The sequence below is a fragment of the Engraulis encrasicolus genome, chromosome 22 (assembly GCF_034702125.1).
Source record: "Engraulis encrasicolus isolate BLACKSEA-1 chromosome 22, IST_EnEncr_1.0, whole genome shotgun sequence".
In the NCBI taxonomy this organism is placed as follows: Eukaryota; Metazoa; Chordata; class Actinopteri; order Clupeiformes; family Engraulidae; genus Engraulis; species Engraulis encrasicolus.
This window is the reverse complement of record NC_085878.1, coordinates 14,390,517-14,407,867: the sequence shown is the minus strand read 5'-3', so window position 1 is coordinate 14,407,867 and position 17,351 is coordinate 14,390,517. Positions and strand designations below refer to the sequence as shown.

Genomic DNA, 17,351 nt, shown 5'->3' with positions numbered 1-17,351 from the left:
CAGAAGACATCACTCCTTTGTGATTTGAAATATTGTAACAATATCCAACTATTCCTAATAGATTTCGAGTTCTGTGATGTCTCTGCAATGTTACAAAATGGCTGACAAACATTGCTCCAGTCCACACCTTAACCAGCATAGAAGGGGTTAATGACTTTCGAAGTGGCGCACACTGTAGAAATCTACTGCACAATCTCGAGCCAACCAATCAGGAGCTTCGTAGGCAGTCACGCAACAAACCCACAATGCCTGCAAAACCATATCCCATGTTTTTTTTCTGTTGGATGTAGATGGTGAGCTAACGTAATTTAGAATACGAGACAGAAGAAACACATTGCAAGTCGGGGAAGCAGTATCAAAACGGTAAGTTTAGCAGACATTCCGTTCGCTTTTTGTTTCTTATGTTTACAAACCGTAATGGCGGATGGGACAGCCTGGTGTGGACACAGTGATGGGGGGTGGTGCATGCCACGATGGTGTGGAAAACATTTTTTCTTTTCTCTCTCTCTCTCTGTTACACTGCTATGCAACCCGGCGACTCGATATGGCTAAAATATTCGCCCTATACTGTTTTCTCACTAGATATGCGCTCCCTTGCGCGTAGCCTTTTTCGCCATCGGCATATTTTCTATTACTACAGGGATTTGGAGGGATAGTAGGCTATCGTGTTGCAGACATGGGATGAAGACATAACAGTGTAGCCTATGTGGATGGTATGGTGGTTCCAAACGTAGCTGCCGAGGGTTCTATAATGTATCGATCATCTTCTCTTTGAACACTGAACCAAAGTCCGCGCGACACAGTGTTTGAACAGCGCGAGCGCTACATAGTAGTAGTTACACAGTTACAACCTCTTGTATTATGCACGCTGCCCGTAGCTCACGTGTGTAATGCGAGGGAAATTACGTTCACCTTACTTTCACAGTCACACTGTGGAATGCTTCACGCACCGGTGATCTTTCACTTGGACATTCTTGTGGGGTAGGATAGTTCATTTATGCGCGCCAGTTTGTCCGTGCCATGCACTAACTGAAACATGTATTAACTTTAGGCCTACGTGATTAGACATATTGCCAGTATGTTGTAAACAACTGGGCATGCCCGTTTGGAGCCGTTTAAATGAAGAGTTTAAATTAAATATTTTTTCTTAAATGTTGAAATATCTAGGCTATAACATAGGGATAGGCCAAATTGTAGATGAATGGATGTGACCATTTACAACAAAATGTTGCAATCTGGACATCTCCGCCTTTCTGAAAAGTCCTGCCAGCACACAAAGAAATATCAATAAAATCGTCGACTGTGCAACTGCCCAATGCATAACCCAGCTGAATGCGATGCGATCTTTATTTGCACGTGGTAATTCCTGTAACTCTATTCTGCACCATTTAGATACCATAGCATACTAGGACTATACATGGGTTCTAAATTTTTTGTAGCGCACGTGGTTGACTGCCAGTACGTGTCTTGCCCTAATTTACAAACATTCAGAACCCATGTATAGGCTACCACAACATGTGCCACATTTGCTGGTGAACATCTTTTGATTCCGTATTCTTTTTTTGAGTGGCTGCTGCTGTCCTATAGGGAGTTGTGTTGGATCAATTGTCTTTACCCCATAGAATGTTTGGTGTATTGCTGGTGGAAGTTTATATGGGTGAACTAGGCCAGTCGTTTTCAAAGTGGGGCCGGGGACCTCTGGGGGGGGGGGGGGGGGGGGGGGGGGGGGGGGGGGGCTGTGAGGGGGTGCTAAGGGGCCGTGAAAGTTCGGCAGGAAAAGCCAACATAATACTTTAATCTTTTGCAACACAGATGGAGGATCTAACTGTGTTATCATTTTCTTTTTTATGTAGCTGTAATACGTTTGCTAAAAAATAGTGTGAGCCCCAAATGACTGGGGGGGACTACCTCTGATGGTCTGTGTTGCCTTTTAACATTTCTCACACATTTCTGGTTAGTGTTTTTCCTTGGATGTTACACAGTGGGTTTGTGTTTTGTAGCAAATGGATGTATAGTTATATCTGTTGATATAATACATCATGAAGCATTATGAATGTGGCCATAGTGCATCGTGACTAAGCTTAATTATGATACGCATTATTAGCTTACTCATTATAAATACGCTCATAATGCACCATAGAATGGGCTTTAAGTAAAGTGTTACCAATATTAGTTTTTTATTTGGTATGAAAAGATCTGATTACTGAATGGGTAGTATAGCCTATATTTTGATAATAAACAACTAACTTGTACTTAAATTGCATATTTAGATTGAAGTGAACATAAACCTGAAAGTTTTCATTTCTGGCGTCGTTGTTAAAGGACCACTTCAGTCAATTTCAAGATGCTGTTGTATTGCTCACACTACCCTTGACTTGTCAGTACCCGGTGATGCCACATTTTTCTGCTTAGCCCTTTCCGAGATATGAGCCATTCTAATGGGGGCAGTGTTTGTTTACATTTTTTTTTTAAATGGACATAGGCCTACTCCAAATATTTCCCCAAAAGGCTGATGTTGTATAACCTTTTGGATGTTTTTGGGAATAAATAAAAATGTTTTTTTTTTAAATGTTTACAAAGTGCTGCCCCCATTACAATGACCAGCACCTTGGAAAAGGCTGAGAAAAAAACCCTTCAGGTACAGTCCAGGGTAGTGTGAGCACTAAGTAGGCCTACAACTGCATGTTGAAATTGACTGAAGTTATCCTTTAAGGACCGAGCACGTTTGCACACTGAAAAAAGACACTGTGGAGGTGAAACACAAGGAGTTTTTGTATTGTCCTTTTGTATTCAGAGTATAGCTACACCTGTGAGCACAGAGAGCACTGATGAAGACAGAATCCTGAAATGTCTGTTACTCTGCTCTCAGAAAAAGAATAAAAAAAACCTCCTTGTGCCTTGATCTTAGTGCCTTTTTCCAGTGTGTGAACCTCCTCTGACCTTGAACTGTTCCATTTGGGACCACACACCTAATTAAAGATCGCCTCTCAACGTAATTTAATTAATATTGCCGTGTTCCCAATTGTTATTGAATGTGTTACGCGTTGGTCCTGTTTTAAAAAACGTTCTGGTTGCTTTGTTTCAAGACGTTTTTGCAAGCTGGCAAGGTGGCTTGTGGAGAAACGAGAGAGTGTTCCGTGTTTCTCGTGGAAATGCGTCTCTGATTGGCTCACTCCTCCTGCTCTCAAAGAAACGCGTCTCTGATTGGCTCAGTCCTCCAGCCTTGGGAGAGAATGTAATGGGAAACAGAGTCGCCACTTCCCCGGATGGTACTGCACTATAGGGGCGCCAACGGAGGCGTGCAGGCTCCATTCAGGGCTGTGCTCTTTCGACAGCGACCCCTAGGCGAGCTGTAGGCACGGAGCAACCGGAGTGAGCAGGCTTTATGTATGAGGCTTTGTGCTGTGTGTGTACCTGAGAGTAGCAACCAGCTGATAGCTAAGCTAAGCTATGTTTCGGACCACCAGACGTTGCTTGTTTTGAAAACAAGCAGAAAAAAATTACTCGACATGTTTTTAGATAAATGGGTCGATATAAACCTTTGTGGGCAACGCCTTCTTTCGACGTGACGAAACACAGAAAGGCTTTCGTGATTCGCTCGTTTCTCTGGATTATTGATGTAAATTGGGAAACACCGGGAAACACAGCCAGGAGAGTTGACGCACCGCTATGAGAGCCTTGCAAGTGAGTTTAACTTGGGGTGACCGTCCGATCTTCGAAAGGAGTGAGTAAAACTGAGTTTTATCGGAAGTTGGCCTTTAAGTTACTTTTCTACGCTTCTTGCGGACAACAATATCCCTGCCTCCTGGCTTCGTTGTTTAGTCTGGAGTGTTGCCGATGGGTGTTATGACATCATTTTCATGTTGAGTTTCATATTGTTCTGCATTCCAAAACACACGCACACACATGCATGCGTGGACACTATTTATAAGAGCCCTACCCTGGTGTAATTAACACAAAAGAAAAGATTACTGATGCGTACTAATACCAGTTAGGCCTACCTGTAAATGTATGACAATTCGGTGACATGCGAGATGAATTGCATACAGAATTTACAAGGGGGTCATTTCACGTGAAATCAGACACTTTGGGACCGGACCGACATGGATTTCAATCATACTTGCTGTGTCTGTTTAATAGCAAGGTAGCACCCCAGAACTGCATTTGTGTGAATCTGACACCAATACTAAGGGAGAAACAGACTAGCAAAGCTTTACATATGATGGTAGGACACTATGCATTCAGCCTTGATTATATCAGTCAGTGTAAGTCACAAAAGGATGCCTGAGGTGTTGTTTGAAAGCTCTTTTCTGGCTCTACAAATTACAGACACAGCATGGAATACAACAACCTTCAGAATATGACTTATGATACATTGAAAAATAAAAAAAATGATTATCAAAAAACCTTATATTTTAAAATGGCTGGTTTCTTGTCTTAAACATAGCCTGTAAGGTCATAAACAACACCTGAAAATGGGGTGTTTGGTTCTTTATTAATTTCAGAGATAATGGGATATAAAGGTTGAAATGAGTTGTAATGAAGTAGTAATAGAGTAGTGTCAGGGACAGGGCTGGGCTGGCCATCTGGCATAACGGGCATTTTCTCGGTGTGCCCTGGACCCTCGTCGGTCCCTATTCCAAGTACTCAAAAACTACACGGCTTCTGCCCATTGTCAATGGACACAGTGGAAGTTAGACCATTTTAAGCATTCAGAGAAGGCAGGGTTGAAATAATTAACTCAGTAAATAGTCCGGCAGCCAAAAGCCAAATATCAGCTGAACCCAGTTTCGTCTGATAAAGTTTTTTTCTTTGCAGTTTGTGGTTGCTTAAGGTGATCCTATTAAGATTCCAGACGATGCCAGGTGATATACCTTGAGCATTTTCAGATATTGAGCCTTTTATGCTTGATGTGCTGCAGCCATAGATTAGTAGAACTAGTCTTTGGCTCCCAATTCATGTTATGCTGACCAAATACCCTATACCATACTTCTTTTGTGTTTGTTTACATGGTAGGATGTGTATAAGAACAGGTGGTGAGGTATGGACATCAGTGGGGGTGGGGTCATGCATGTTTGGGGGCGGGGCATTCACCCAAAAAGCCTGATTTTCCAAGTCGGAGACACAAAGGCCAACATTTCGCCAAACGTGGCTTTATATCTCATAGTGGGTTGTTTGGTTTTGCTGTTTGTAGTTGTCCAACACTTACCCATCAGGATAAGAGTGGGTGATGTGCCAATTTCAGATATTAACCCTTTCATGTTGATTTCGCTGCAGCCATAGCCCGCAAGCTTTTGACAGCTTCATAACTGCACTATGATTAACCATAGAGCATTCTGGGTGGTAGGCCTGCCACATCAAAATGGAGAAAGTGTCCTCGTACCAAATACATTTTAGACAATTACATAACTAGCTGTTTGTCAAGCAGAAATATGTAACATTTAGGCGAATATTGGTGGTGTCAGCTCAGACATACCCAGAAAGGATTACTAATTCAACACAGAATTTCACCATTTCATACATTGCTATTTACTCTTCCTGTGCTGTTGTAACACAAAATAAAAATTGTAAGTAATAATTACATAATTTTTGGCTGATTATTTGTTTGCCTACAAAGTACATCATTTCAGTGGTGGTCGTATTAACATGGAAAGAGATAAAATTAAAAATGTAAATCCACAAAATGACATTGTAATTGACCTTTTACCAGCCCATGCCATATCAGGGTGTGACACTGCGCCATCCTATTTTGGTATTGGTAAAGGCTTTGTTATCAAGACATCAATTGGTAATGACATTAAATGTGCTGGCACCATTCCAACAACTTTCCAGTGAGGCCACTAACTTTGTGTCGGCATGTTATGGCATTCCAGACAGTATCAGCATGTCACATACAAGGTTGGTGGTATGGGGGAAAAAGAATGGGAAAGGTCATTTATCTTCACCTAACCTGGCTGCTCTTCCACCAACAACAGAGGCATTTCTTGAGAATGTGAAAAGGGCTCATTTTCAAGCAATATTGTGGAGGACATTGGTTCACACTCCACCTGAACTATCTCCTGAAGCATTTGGATGGAAGAAAGACCCATGCAACAAAGCACTGATACCAATAAGTGTTCCAGAAAATGTCAAAGTGGCACCAGACTACATTTTACAGATGATCAGATGTGATTGCAAGAGTAAAAGCCCCTGCAATTCTAAGAAATGTAGCTGTGCTATAAACAGTGTGCCTTGCACCATTTTCTGTGCATGTTTTCGTCTGGGATGCTGCCGAACCAATGTTGTGTGAGCTTTACTGTGTGTGTGTGTGTGTGTGTGTGTGTGTGTGTGTGTGTGTGTGTGTGTGTTTGTGTGCGCGTGTGTGTAGTGTATATAATGTAGGCTATAGGTGTTTTAGGTGTTAAGGACTCTGTATGTTGTATAGGTGCAGACAGGTCTTTCTGTGTAAATTTAAATGCATGTACAGATCTTATTTGATGGCTTTATGGACTTTTAAGTGATCATTTAATACCAGTCAGGATACACTGGATTGACTTAATTTTTTTGACTCAACAGTATATATAATGTATAGCTGTTTTCCTATGTTTAGATCTCTCTCTCTCTCTCTCTCTCTCTCTGAGCATGCGGTACTGTATGTTGCAGTGTAGGTCTTTCTGTGTAAATTTAAATGCATGTACAGATCTTATTTGATGGCTTTATGGATTTAAGTGATCATTCAATACCAGTCTGGATACACTGGATGTCATTTCTTTACTCATCTTTTGGAACAGCCAACGAACAGCCAACAGCCCACACTCTGTTGTTCTTTTTTTTTTGGGGGGGGGGTTCTTTTAGGTTGGCTATTTGTGGTAGGCTACCTACCGGCGATGTTGTCATGTATGTTGTCATGATGTGATGTTATGCAGGATCTCATAATGCACAATCCGTTCCATACTTTACAGTCTTATTCTAAGCAATCTTGTGAATGTTTTTACTGAGGCATTTCTTTGTGTTTATTTGTCATTCATGACCTGATTTATATAACTAAATGCATAAAAATAGGTCGAAATCGCATTTTTTAAGGTTATTAGCAGTATTTTCTCTGTACCTGGATAACAAAAGGAGCCACAATTAACCACAGTAAATATTCTTGTATGTACGATATTAACAAAATAAAAAAGGAATTTTGAAGCTGGCATTTTCAGGTGGTCAGATTCATTGCATCAAAATATAGGCAAATTAGTGCATATTTAATTAGATAATAGCCTAATTAGCATATTTAAACATAAAATATAGAAAACTTCTAATACATTTTTTTCTCCAATTCATACGAGTAATCATCTGATAAAGTTTCATATTGATATCTGCAAGTTAAAAAAAATACCATATTCACCTACAGTGTCTCGCCTTATTTGTGGGATTGCTGTTATGAAAGGGTTAATTATTACCCCATATTGGGTTTGTTTCAATAAGGGCAGTGTTAAGGCAGTCCAATGTGAATGTTTTTCAGGAAATATAAGCAATTTGGTACATTTTGTAACATTATTCACAGTAATATTAGGTGTCTTTAGTTTTTTGTCATAATTTGCATTTATGGGACAATAAAGGCTCAAAATCTGGAAATGCTCAAGGGATATAACCGGGCATCGTCTGAAATCTTGAAGACTTGCCTAAAATCTATCAGATAAAGCAAAAAAAAAAACTTTATCAAAGAAATCTGGGTTCAACCCCACGGCTCCCGGACTAAAAGGAATGTTCTTCTAAATGTTCTGCATCAAAGAGTGTAGCTGTATATGATGGCAACTAGTGGCTAGCATGTGTTGAGGAATGTATGCCGAGCACTGGAGAGGTGAAACTGAACATCCTGCATCCTCAAGGAGCAGCTTCATCCTTCACATATTCCGATAGACATGCTGTCATGTGATATTACTGTGGTATTACCATATTATTACTAGGTGATTTGTATGATGCCATATTTTTGAGTACCATTATCTCTGAAATGAATAAAGAGCCAAACATTTCAGGTGTTGTTCATGACATTGCAGGCTATGTTTAGACAAGGAACTGGCCATTTTTAAAAGTTTGTTCTTTTTGATATTCAATTTGAAAATTTTCAATTTATGATAATTCATATTCTGAGGGTTGTTGTGTTCCATGATGTTTGTGTAACTTGTAGAGGCAGAAATGAGCTTTCAAATAACACCACGGACATATTTTTGTGACTTACACTGACTGATATAATCAAGGCTGAATGCATAGTGTCTTACCCTCATATGTAAACCTTTGCTAGTCGGTTTCTCCCTTAATATAGAGCTCTTCAGCGTTGACGTCAACTTGTATGCGGCGTTTGGACTACCGGTTCGATGGCGATTTTTTTACATTGCAAAACGCCATAGAGATTCAGGTTTGGCAAAAATATAAGTTGCACGGCAACAACGGACATTAGCGTGTCCCCGTATCCCTTTCTCATTAGTGGAACGGATCGTATCATCATGTTGGTGTATTCACATGTTAAATCATGACGATTATAATTCAATATTGCTAACCCCTTTCTGATCATTAAAACTTCCGAACTACATACTTTCCTTTGGTTGCCATGGGTACAACCCTCCGCACGTACATGCCGGCGCCGCTTCTGTAGTCGCCAAAAGCTTCCGGGTTTAGCATATGGACGCAACATCGTATTTATGTCGAAGTTTGACACAAAATGATCAACCATGTCATACCTACAGCCTATTTTTAACACCCTCGACAGTTTGCGGGGGTTCGCTAAGCGCGTGCTTGCACTCGGAGCTTATTTGAAATTTACCCCTATTCATTCTCAATGGAGGCCGGAAGCCGATACGAACCAGGAAGTCCTTAAATGCTAACATTAAAGACTACAATCTACTACATGCTTCCGCGTTACTGAAGAACTCTATTGGTGTCAGATTCACACAAATGCAGTTCTGGGGTGCTACTTTGCTACTAAACAGGCACAGCAAGTATGATTGAAATCCGTGTCGGTCGGGTCCCAAAGTGTCTGATTTCATGTGAAATGACCCAAGGGTGGTTGACCTGACGCCCTGTTTTTATTTAACATTAGTTAAAAACCTCTTGAAAACAAATGTGAATGAAAGATGATGTAGTACATCATGTTTCATATTAGTCTTAGATGAGAAGAAACATTTTTGTTAAGATTTATGAAAGGTTTATACGTCAAATGTCCTGTGGTGTGACTGTAACATTAATAAAACCTGGAATATATACAGCTATAAAATAAACCAACAACATTTTGAATCATTTATAAAGCATTTGGCATGATTGCATAAATATTAACCTTATATTAAAAAATATGAATGTGAAAAAAACTCAATACAGTAATATTAACTACAAGTTCAATTTCGTAACACAAATTGCGTCCTGTGGGGTGACATGTAAGTCAGGTTTGTGGACGGGCAGCTGCAAGGCCAACTACAAGGGTCTTAAAGACAGGCTCCTAACCAGTTATACCTCACTTATTGGAGAGTGGTGTGGAAGTTTAAGGTGACTATTAACCTTTTAATATGTCTACATATTGCAATGTTTCTGTCACACAATGCTTAGGTTCATTTATGGTGTCCCGTCGTGTGACTGCTCTTATAGAAGGAAAAGACGTTTTTTCACGAGTGAAAACGCATATTAAGGTTAAATACAATATCATTATCTAGTTAGCATGAGCTCGGAGGTCAGTCACGAATACAAAATGATTAAAATGGCCACAATGCAGAGAATTTCCTGTGGTGTGACCAGGGGGTGTTCACTCACGGAACTAGCTACTAGCCACAACTGGCTAACCCTACCTAAGTGCAAAATGAATGGGTGTCGATGGTGTTTTCTACCATTATAATTTTTGTGATTTTTTATAGCTTTTGTCCTGAAATATCAATATTAAGTTCGAAGCTAGAAATAATAAGACCCCATTTGAGTAGCGTTTCGATTATTTTGCGCCACTTGATTATTATATACTGGGTCACAAAGCTCAATTTTAATGGGGCCAAACCCTAATCTAATAAACATTAGAGGGATGCTAGCGAGTACAGGTTGAAATCTTCTAACCTGCTGTAAAACTACACACCTGAACGATTTGTCAATACAGCCTATTGTTAAACAACAATCACAGTGCTTACCAGGAATGTTTTGTTGATGATATTTGTGACTGGAAATCTCAGTAGCAGTGTATTTAGCAAATGGGTTCCCCTTCCCATTCCATACATTTTCCCACATGAAGGACTTACCGACGCTCGCCAACTAGTGGACACTCCATAGTTACTGCAGTATGCATGCAAAGCTAACTGGTTACAATGGGAACCAATCAGTGTGAACGTTCTCCCTGTTAGAGATTCTCTGGTGTGACTTCATGTCCTGTGGTGTGACATGCTTAGGCATTGTGTTACTCAATCCTTACTTATTTTTCATGCATCATGCAAGTATATAAGGAGACCAGGAGATTCATTTGTCACATTCACACAATTATTACAAGTAATCCAGTGAAACCATGCAATGAAATCACAGTTGTCTGCCTGTACGATGCATAGGCGTGTGTGGGTGGGGTTGGGGGTGCGGGTGGGTAGTAGTGTGTGTGTGTGTGTGGGGTGGTGGTTGAAGGAACAATAGCAGAAAGAGCATTGGGGATATGCTTGCAGAATATTCATCATTTTATTGTATCTTACAGAAATGTCACACCAATGATGTCCCCACAGGACACATTTTCCCAAAAATTAGGCGAAATTCCACGGGCCACTGACATCCCCAATTTTTCTATTTTTTTCCCAATTTCTCCACCCATTTTTTCAGGAATTGGAATATGTTTCCTCCTTTAAGTGTGTTACGGCCTTAAACGTCAACCACCCACAAGCAGATTTGGACACATCTAGTTTTCGTTTCAATGAGGATACAAGCCTAAAAATCACCAGGCCCCCTCTGTATATCAGATGTTGCGCTTACATGTAGAATAACTTGATTATTTTTTGGCTATGGGTCAATGACGTTTTTAGTACATGCCAGGATGGTGCAACAACAGCTAACCTTAATGCCACTATTGTATGGATTAAACATTTTCTTTGTTGTTAGTGGATTATCTAAAAAGCATATACGTTGCAGTACATGAATTACCAATCACCAGTTAATGTATGGGCATTAGCTGTGGTTGTGTACCACTTGACACCTGAGCCCAACAAATGCCATTGACCCATATACTGTATTAAACTTTTAAAACTGAATTTGCCAAATGTGTGATAAGTCTTCACATTTTGGACTCCAGATCTTGGAAACTGTGTGTGAGAGTTATGACCGATTTTTCTGTGTTCAAAAAGTTTGAGGGCATTTAGACCTTAAATGAGGAGGGACTCAAAAAATGGCTTTGGAAAAATCATCCTTTTGCAGGCCTACCTCCTACATCAGGCCCCAAATTAACCATGTGGGCACTTGATGACTGGGCCAAAGGAAAAAAAAAGTTTCCGGTTGGTTGTCAGGTTAAGTCATGGGTGGTGGAGTTTTTCTCTCTCCAAATTTTGTTTCCATTTTTTTTTTTCGTACCCCCCTACCCCCCACATGAGCCAGATTTAGTCAAAAACGTGGGCGTATAGGCCATACAGCCTTTTGTGGGCAGTCATGGGTAAGAGGTTAGGGTGTCAGACTTTTATCCCAAAGGTTGCTGGTTCGACTCCCGTACTGCCAAGTTGGTGGGGGGAGTAATTGACCAGTGCTCTCCCCATTCTCCTCCATGACTGAGGTACCTTGAGCATGGTACCGTCCCGCTGCACTGCTCCCTTGGAGCCGCCATTGGGGGCTGCTCCCTTGCACGGGTGAGGCATAAATGCAATTTTGTTGTGTGCAGTATGCAGTGAACACTTGTGTGCTGTGGAGTGCTGTATCACAATGACACTGGCTTTTCCCAGTTGGGCTTAACTTAACTCCGTCAGGCTCATCACACCCTGATGAAAGCCGTATGGCCGATACTCATTAACAGTAAATGAAGATTATTTTTTACTTTTTACATCATGAAATCCTAAAAATTGAAATGCCTCGATCAAGGATTTTTTCCTCCCTCTTTGTGATCTTTACAAATAGAAAATACAAATACAAATAGAAAAACATAGGAGCCTTGTACCATGAAAGTGGTGCCCAAGACTGGCCGCCAAAAAATCGGAATGTGGCATGTGGTGCTCTATATCTACGTATGTTAGTTTCAATTTCAATTTTTATTAAGGATAGCACCTTGAGATGAATTATCTTGTTTTCAAGGTGGTTCACATTTTACTGTGCTGATATCCAATTTTATTTCACTCCAGCTACTGGGTCAGGTAGGGTATCAGTGCAGATTGCGCCAATAATCAGGAAGTATGGCCAATCAACAGAAAGATCTATTATAGAAGGACTACCACTGAGTTTAGGTAGCGTGTCCTGCTGTAGCTAAGCTTGTTGAACCCTGCTATGTAGTAGACCAGCCTATTCATTCTGTGTTTGCATAGATTTTCAAAATAAAAGATTTAAGAACAAACAGAATTCTTGAATAATTTTAGCTGAAACGAAGACACTTACCTTAGCTTGGAGAGCCAGATTAGAATACAAAAAGTCGAGTCTGGAATTGCACGGTTCATATAAGTTAACTGAGTGCTGTGAATGGGACCAAACCATTGCTGTTGTGGTTCAAATTGCTCATGTAGAAGGGGGAAAGGATCTGCACACTGCTTGCAAAAGACTTAATTTATTGTGAGCAACGATCACAGATCTTCAGGCATCTTCAACAATAAACTAAGTCTTCTGCAAGCAGTGTGCGGATCCTTTCACCCTTCTACATGTGACGGATTTTTGATTTGTCATCTGGTGCTTTTTTGCTGGATGTGCGCACGCTTTCCACTGTGGTTCAAATTGTTACCTTGGTCAACCCTACAACCAATGAAGGGACTGCTTTTCGTGAGCCATAGACATTCTGCTGTCTCCACATTCCTGCTCAGAGTCACACGGCATGAGTGCAATTTTGTTGTATGCTTTTGGTCTGCACTGTGTGCAGTGATGATTGTCACAAAAAGGTCTTTTCATGCGGGACTTCAACTTTCTGTTTCACACATCAACACACACTGTTGAGGCAGTTAACAAATGTCAGGGTGTCACCATTGTGTTGATGTATGTTCTTTTTAATTGTTAATAATGATGATGACAATAATGCATATTATTATTAAGCGCCTTTCAAAATACCCATGGTCACTTCACATGAAAACAGATCAGAGCAGCAAGAATACTGTAAATAAAAAGCCTTTTGCTTTTTTTGTGCTTGTTGCTTCATGTGACATTCCTGAGACAACACTGTTATTGTTGGTTATTTTATTCTCAAACAAAATAGTAACTTTATTTTTTATTTTTCAGATTGAAGAGGAAGATGGAGCTGTACACTCCAGTTCCGCCCTGTGGTTTATTCCATTGAACATCAAGCAGATTCTTGAAAACATGACAAGAAAGTGATTCCCGACTGCATCTGTGGACTGTGTTGAGTGGTGACTCACATCATTGGACAAAACATGGATCCTGCATTGAGTGAAAAGATTCTCAGTACGCTGGCTGTCATTGGGAAGCCGCCCGAATTCGTCACAGCTCCCTCAGAGGCGAGTCGCATCAACTGCACGAAATGCCGCTACTCCACTAAGGACAGCGATGCCTTTGAGCGGCACTGGGCTCAGCACGCAGGGGTGACCTTCACCTGTCTGATCTGCGGCCACGTCTCCTACACCAAAGTGGAGTCTCAAAGGCACAATGTGCAGCACTCCGGAACATTCCCTTTCAAGTGCGGCTTTTGCAGCTACGGGGCAGTGAGGAGAGACTACGTGGCAAAGCATATACAGCGAGTGCATTCCAAGTTTGTGCGAAATCCCCGGTCTCAGAATGTGGTTATTATGGGAGATAGCGGCGCTGCACAGCCTGTTAATACCTCTTCCATCTTCCTACCCGTGGCACTGAATCAGCCACAAGGAACCAATCCAGCCCCATCTAATTACAATTTTGGTGGGGAGTTGAATAAATCAGTAGGTACTGTGCCAAACCAATACCAAACCAATTCCTCAGTCCCACGTGTTAGAGTTACCGCACCTGCAGACAGTTTGTCAACACATTTCAATTCGACAAAGCCATCAAGCCAGATTACTAATATTATACCGGTTAGGATCCCCAACACATCAAACCACACTAATCTCAAATATGCTACTGCTTCAGGTTTGCTGGGTATCGCTCCCAAACAGTCAGCAGCTAATGTGGTGAAGCAGCCAGAGCGTAGAGCTCCTCCAAATATCTTAAGGAAATCCCAGCAGAAACCAGCAGCTAGTGCTCCCCCTCCGGTTAACAACGGGTTTCCACCAGGGCATCAGCAACCAGTAACTATTACTGGTCAAGTCTATGCAAACTTCCAGCGACGAACAGGTGTTGCTCCAAGTACACTCCGTATTGTCTCCAGCCAGGCTATGAACAGGGCTACTGCGGGTAGTGTGGCTTCATTGAATCCCAGATCTTTCCATGCACGTCCAAATGCATCACTGAATACACATCAGGGTTCAGTTGGAATGGTGGCAAAGCCATCGTATTTCTACAGACATCCAACATCTGTTCCATCAAACAGAAACGGAGTCCCTTCTACAGGTAGTCAGGCTCTTGCAGGTCATTTCAACAAGGGTTTTGTTTCGGTAAATCCCCCCTTGTTCAGACCAACTCCTGGTGCACCTCCCAATCAGCCAGAGAAAAGGGTCAGTTTATCTTCTGGAGTTGGTTCAGTATATGGTACAGCAAACAAATTCGGCAACACAGTGGGTAACTCCCTTAACACCCAAAGTAGGGTTACGGGAAGCCAGATGGGAAGTAATCCTGCATTGACTTCCCTGCTATCCAGTGGCCCTTTAAGTACCTCTGGGAATAGTCTATCGCGTAAAACCAATGATAAGGGGTTACAAGCTCCAGTACAGGTGGAGCTGTTGGAACCACTCCACAAACAACCCATTTATGAACAAACCCTGACTGTGTCCTACCCAGAGAAAATGAACATACGCCCTGGTAGCCTGGTGGAGCTGGTGAATGTAAATATGGTGAATGGTACACAGGAGCTGCAGTTCAGGGTCCTGCCAGAGCAGTCTGTAGGAAGTTCCGAAAAGAATGCTGCACCACCTACTGCTGCTGTAGGCACTGCTTTTAAGGATGGCATGCTCACAGTGGGCCAGGGTTTGTCAAGCGATAAAAGGCTCAGCAATACAGAGGCTTGTCCAAGGTCAAAGCCAAGCCCTGGCCAAGCTTTCCCTGTTTCAAACGCTGCATTACCTCACATGTCTTGTGTGCCCACCACCAAGATCAATACATGCAGTGAAAAGAGTGTTGCGGTAAAAGAGGAACCATCTGAATATGCCAGCATGTTGGCAAAGGCAAAAGCATACCAGTCGTCAGTAGCATACCAGTCGTCAGTAGCCCCCGAAAGCCAACCCACTAGTCTCCCCACCATTGGAGTCACAATACGAAAAAAGGAAAACACTTATTCGTCTACGTCTTTTGCTGTGCCCCGTCCTGCTACTGGCAGTCCCCAAAACTCTGAATACTGTGACATTGAAATTGAAAGAGAGACCCTGCCAGTTATCTCGTCTGTTTTCTCTTTGGGAGATAAGGCACAGCATGCAGGGCCTCAAGTTGAGAGAGGGCCGTCCACTGGCGATAGTGCCAGGAGCCATGGGATGAGGACACCTGTTAAGGATCATGTAGATCCCTTGTTGGTTCCTTGCGCCCTCACAGAGGAACTAGTTGAACTTTTTCAGACCGAAGGCGCTAATGTCAAACCACCTGCTCAAAACGGGACTGTACACTTACCAGGGGGTAAAGCAAATCAACCTCTGCAGACACCTACACTACAAGCACAGACAAAGATCAACAATGGACTAAACACTGTTCACCAGGGCTCCTCAAGTTCTCTCTCCTCTCCCATGTTAGAGCCCACCGTACACAGACCAGCAGAGTCACAACCACCACCTCTGCGGTCACAATGGTGTACTCCTGAACTTGATGCCAAAGAGAGGACAATCTGTGGTGTGCACATCAGTGGTTTCAGTCCCCAGTCCTACAAGCAGCTCTTCACAATGGTCCCAAGAGTGTGCTTAGCCAGGATCTCAGAAGAGAATCCGTCCATCCACTGCCACAGCATTCTCAAGCTTCGACTCAAAAGGAAAAGATGTGAGACAGAGGATGACAAGTCAGACATTTTTGAGGCTCTTGCCCTACCACTGACTGAGGCATGCATGGAGCCGTTTGGTGGGTCAGACAGGAGTGAGAAGAAAGATAGGTCCCCAGGCAAACGCAGGAAGCTCAGTGGCTCTGTGGACTGTTGTAAACCTGAGACTGAGGACGACCCGTCAGACATTTTTGAGGCTCTTACCCTACCACTGACTGAGGCAAGCATGGAGCAATATGGTGAGTCAGATAGGAGTGAGAGGAAAGATAGGTCCCCAGGCAAACGCAAGAAGCTCAGTGGCTCTGTGGACTGTTGTAGACTTTATCTCACTCCAGTGAAAGAGGACCAGTCTGTGAAATGGCCAGGCCCCAATCAGCCAGTTGTTGTCCTCAACCACCCCCACCCGAGGTTGGGGGGAGAAAGGAGCCCACAGTCACCAGGCGATGGTAGGGGAGTGGCTCCTCTGCGCATTGTGGTCTTCAGAAACAGTCACAAAGTTGTTGTGACAGAACCTGTTAAGTCTCCGTCATTGAAAATGACGTTCACGAAAGTTGAGGGTGAGCAGTACCAAGTAACTGGGCTTTTGGCTGAAGGCATCTCCAACAGTGTGGATCTATGAGTCTTAGAAGCTTAGCCTAACCCTTTTTAGGTGACAAGGCGGTTTCATTTATTCCAGAATAAAATGTAAATGAATGCCAAGTACTTAAAGTACTAAATAAGTACTTTCTGTACTTATTTATTATTTAGAAGTCTTGAACATTTAACCCATCTGTAGCATACTGTATCCCCTTTCAACGTTTATTACTTTTAATCTTTATCTTTTTTTACTCTGCTGAATATCAGGCAATTGTTAAACCACCCTAAATCAAAATGTCTTTTTACTGGTCACCATGGGATCTCTTTTGACATTTATTATGTGGAATTGTGTTGCTGTACTTTTGGTAATTTAGTAATGTCTTGCTAACCCCAAACGCCAACGTGATGTGAAATGTTTCTGCCTCGTCCTAATAATATTACATTTTTGTTCACAAAAAGCAAGTTTCCAAGTTTCATATCATCAGTATCTTCACTCTCTGCACTTGACTTCAGGTGTTGACTATTCAGTAATTGCTGCCTATACTCCATATGTGGTAGTCACTGTCAGTGTTAAAGTATTAAAAAA

At 42.0% G+C, this 17,351-nt stretch overlaps 1 protein-coding gene across 1 annotated transcript; it reads left to right on the top strand.

Annotated features, from left to right (window-relative positions):
• Positions 1 to 239: 239 nt before the first annotated feature.
• LOC134439158 (uncharacterized) lies at positions 240 to 17,266 on the top strand. The gene is made up of 2 exons (XM_063189024.1): positions 240 to 363; positions 13,366 to 17,266. Exon 2 carries the CDS (start codon positions 13,518 to 13,520, stop codon positions 16,806 to 16,808), a length of 3,291 nt encoding a protein of 1,096 aa, XP_063045094.1. The 5' UTR covers positions 240 to 363; positions 13,366 to 13,517; the 3' UTR covers positions 16,809 to 17,266.
• The last annotated feature ends 85 nt before the right edge of the window (positions 17,267 to 17,351 follow it).

Excerpts from the sequence above, each read along its gene's own strand:
- LOC134439158 (XM_063189024.1), top strand. The coding sequence starts at position 13,518 with ATGGATCCTGCATTGAGTGAAAAGATTCTCAGTACGCTGGCTGTCATT.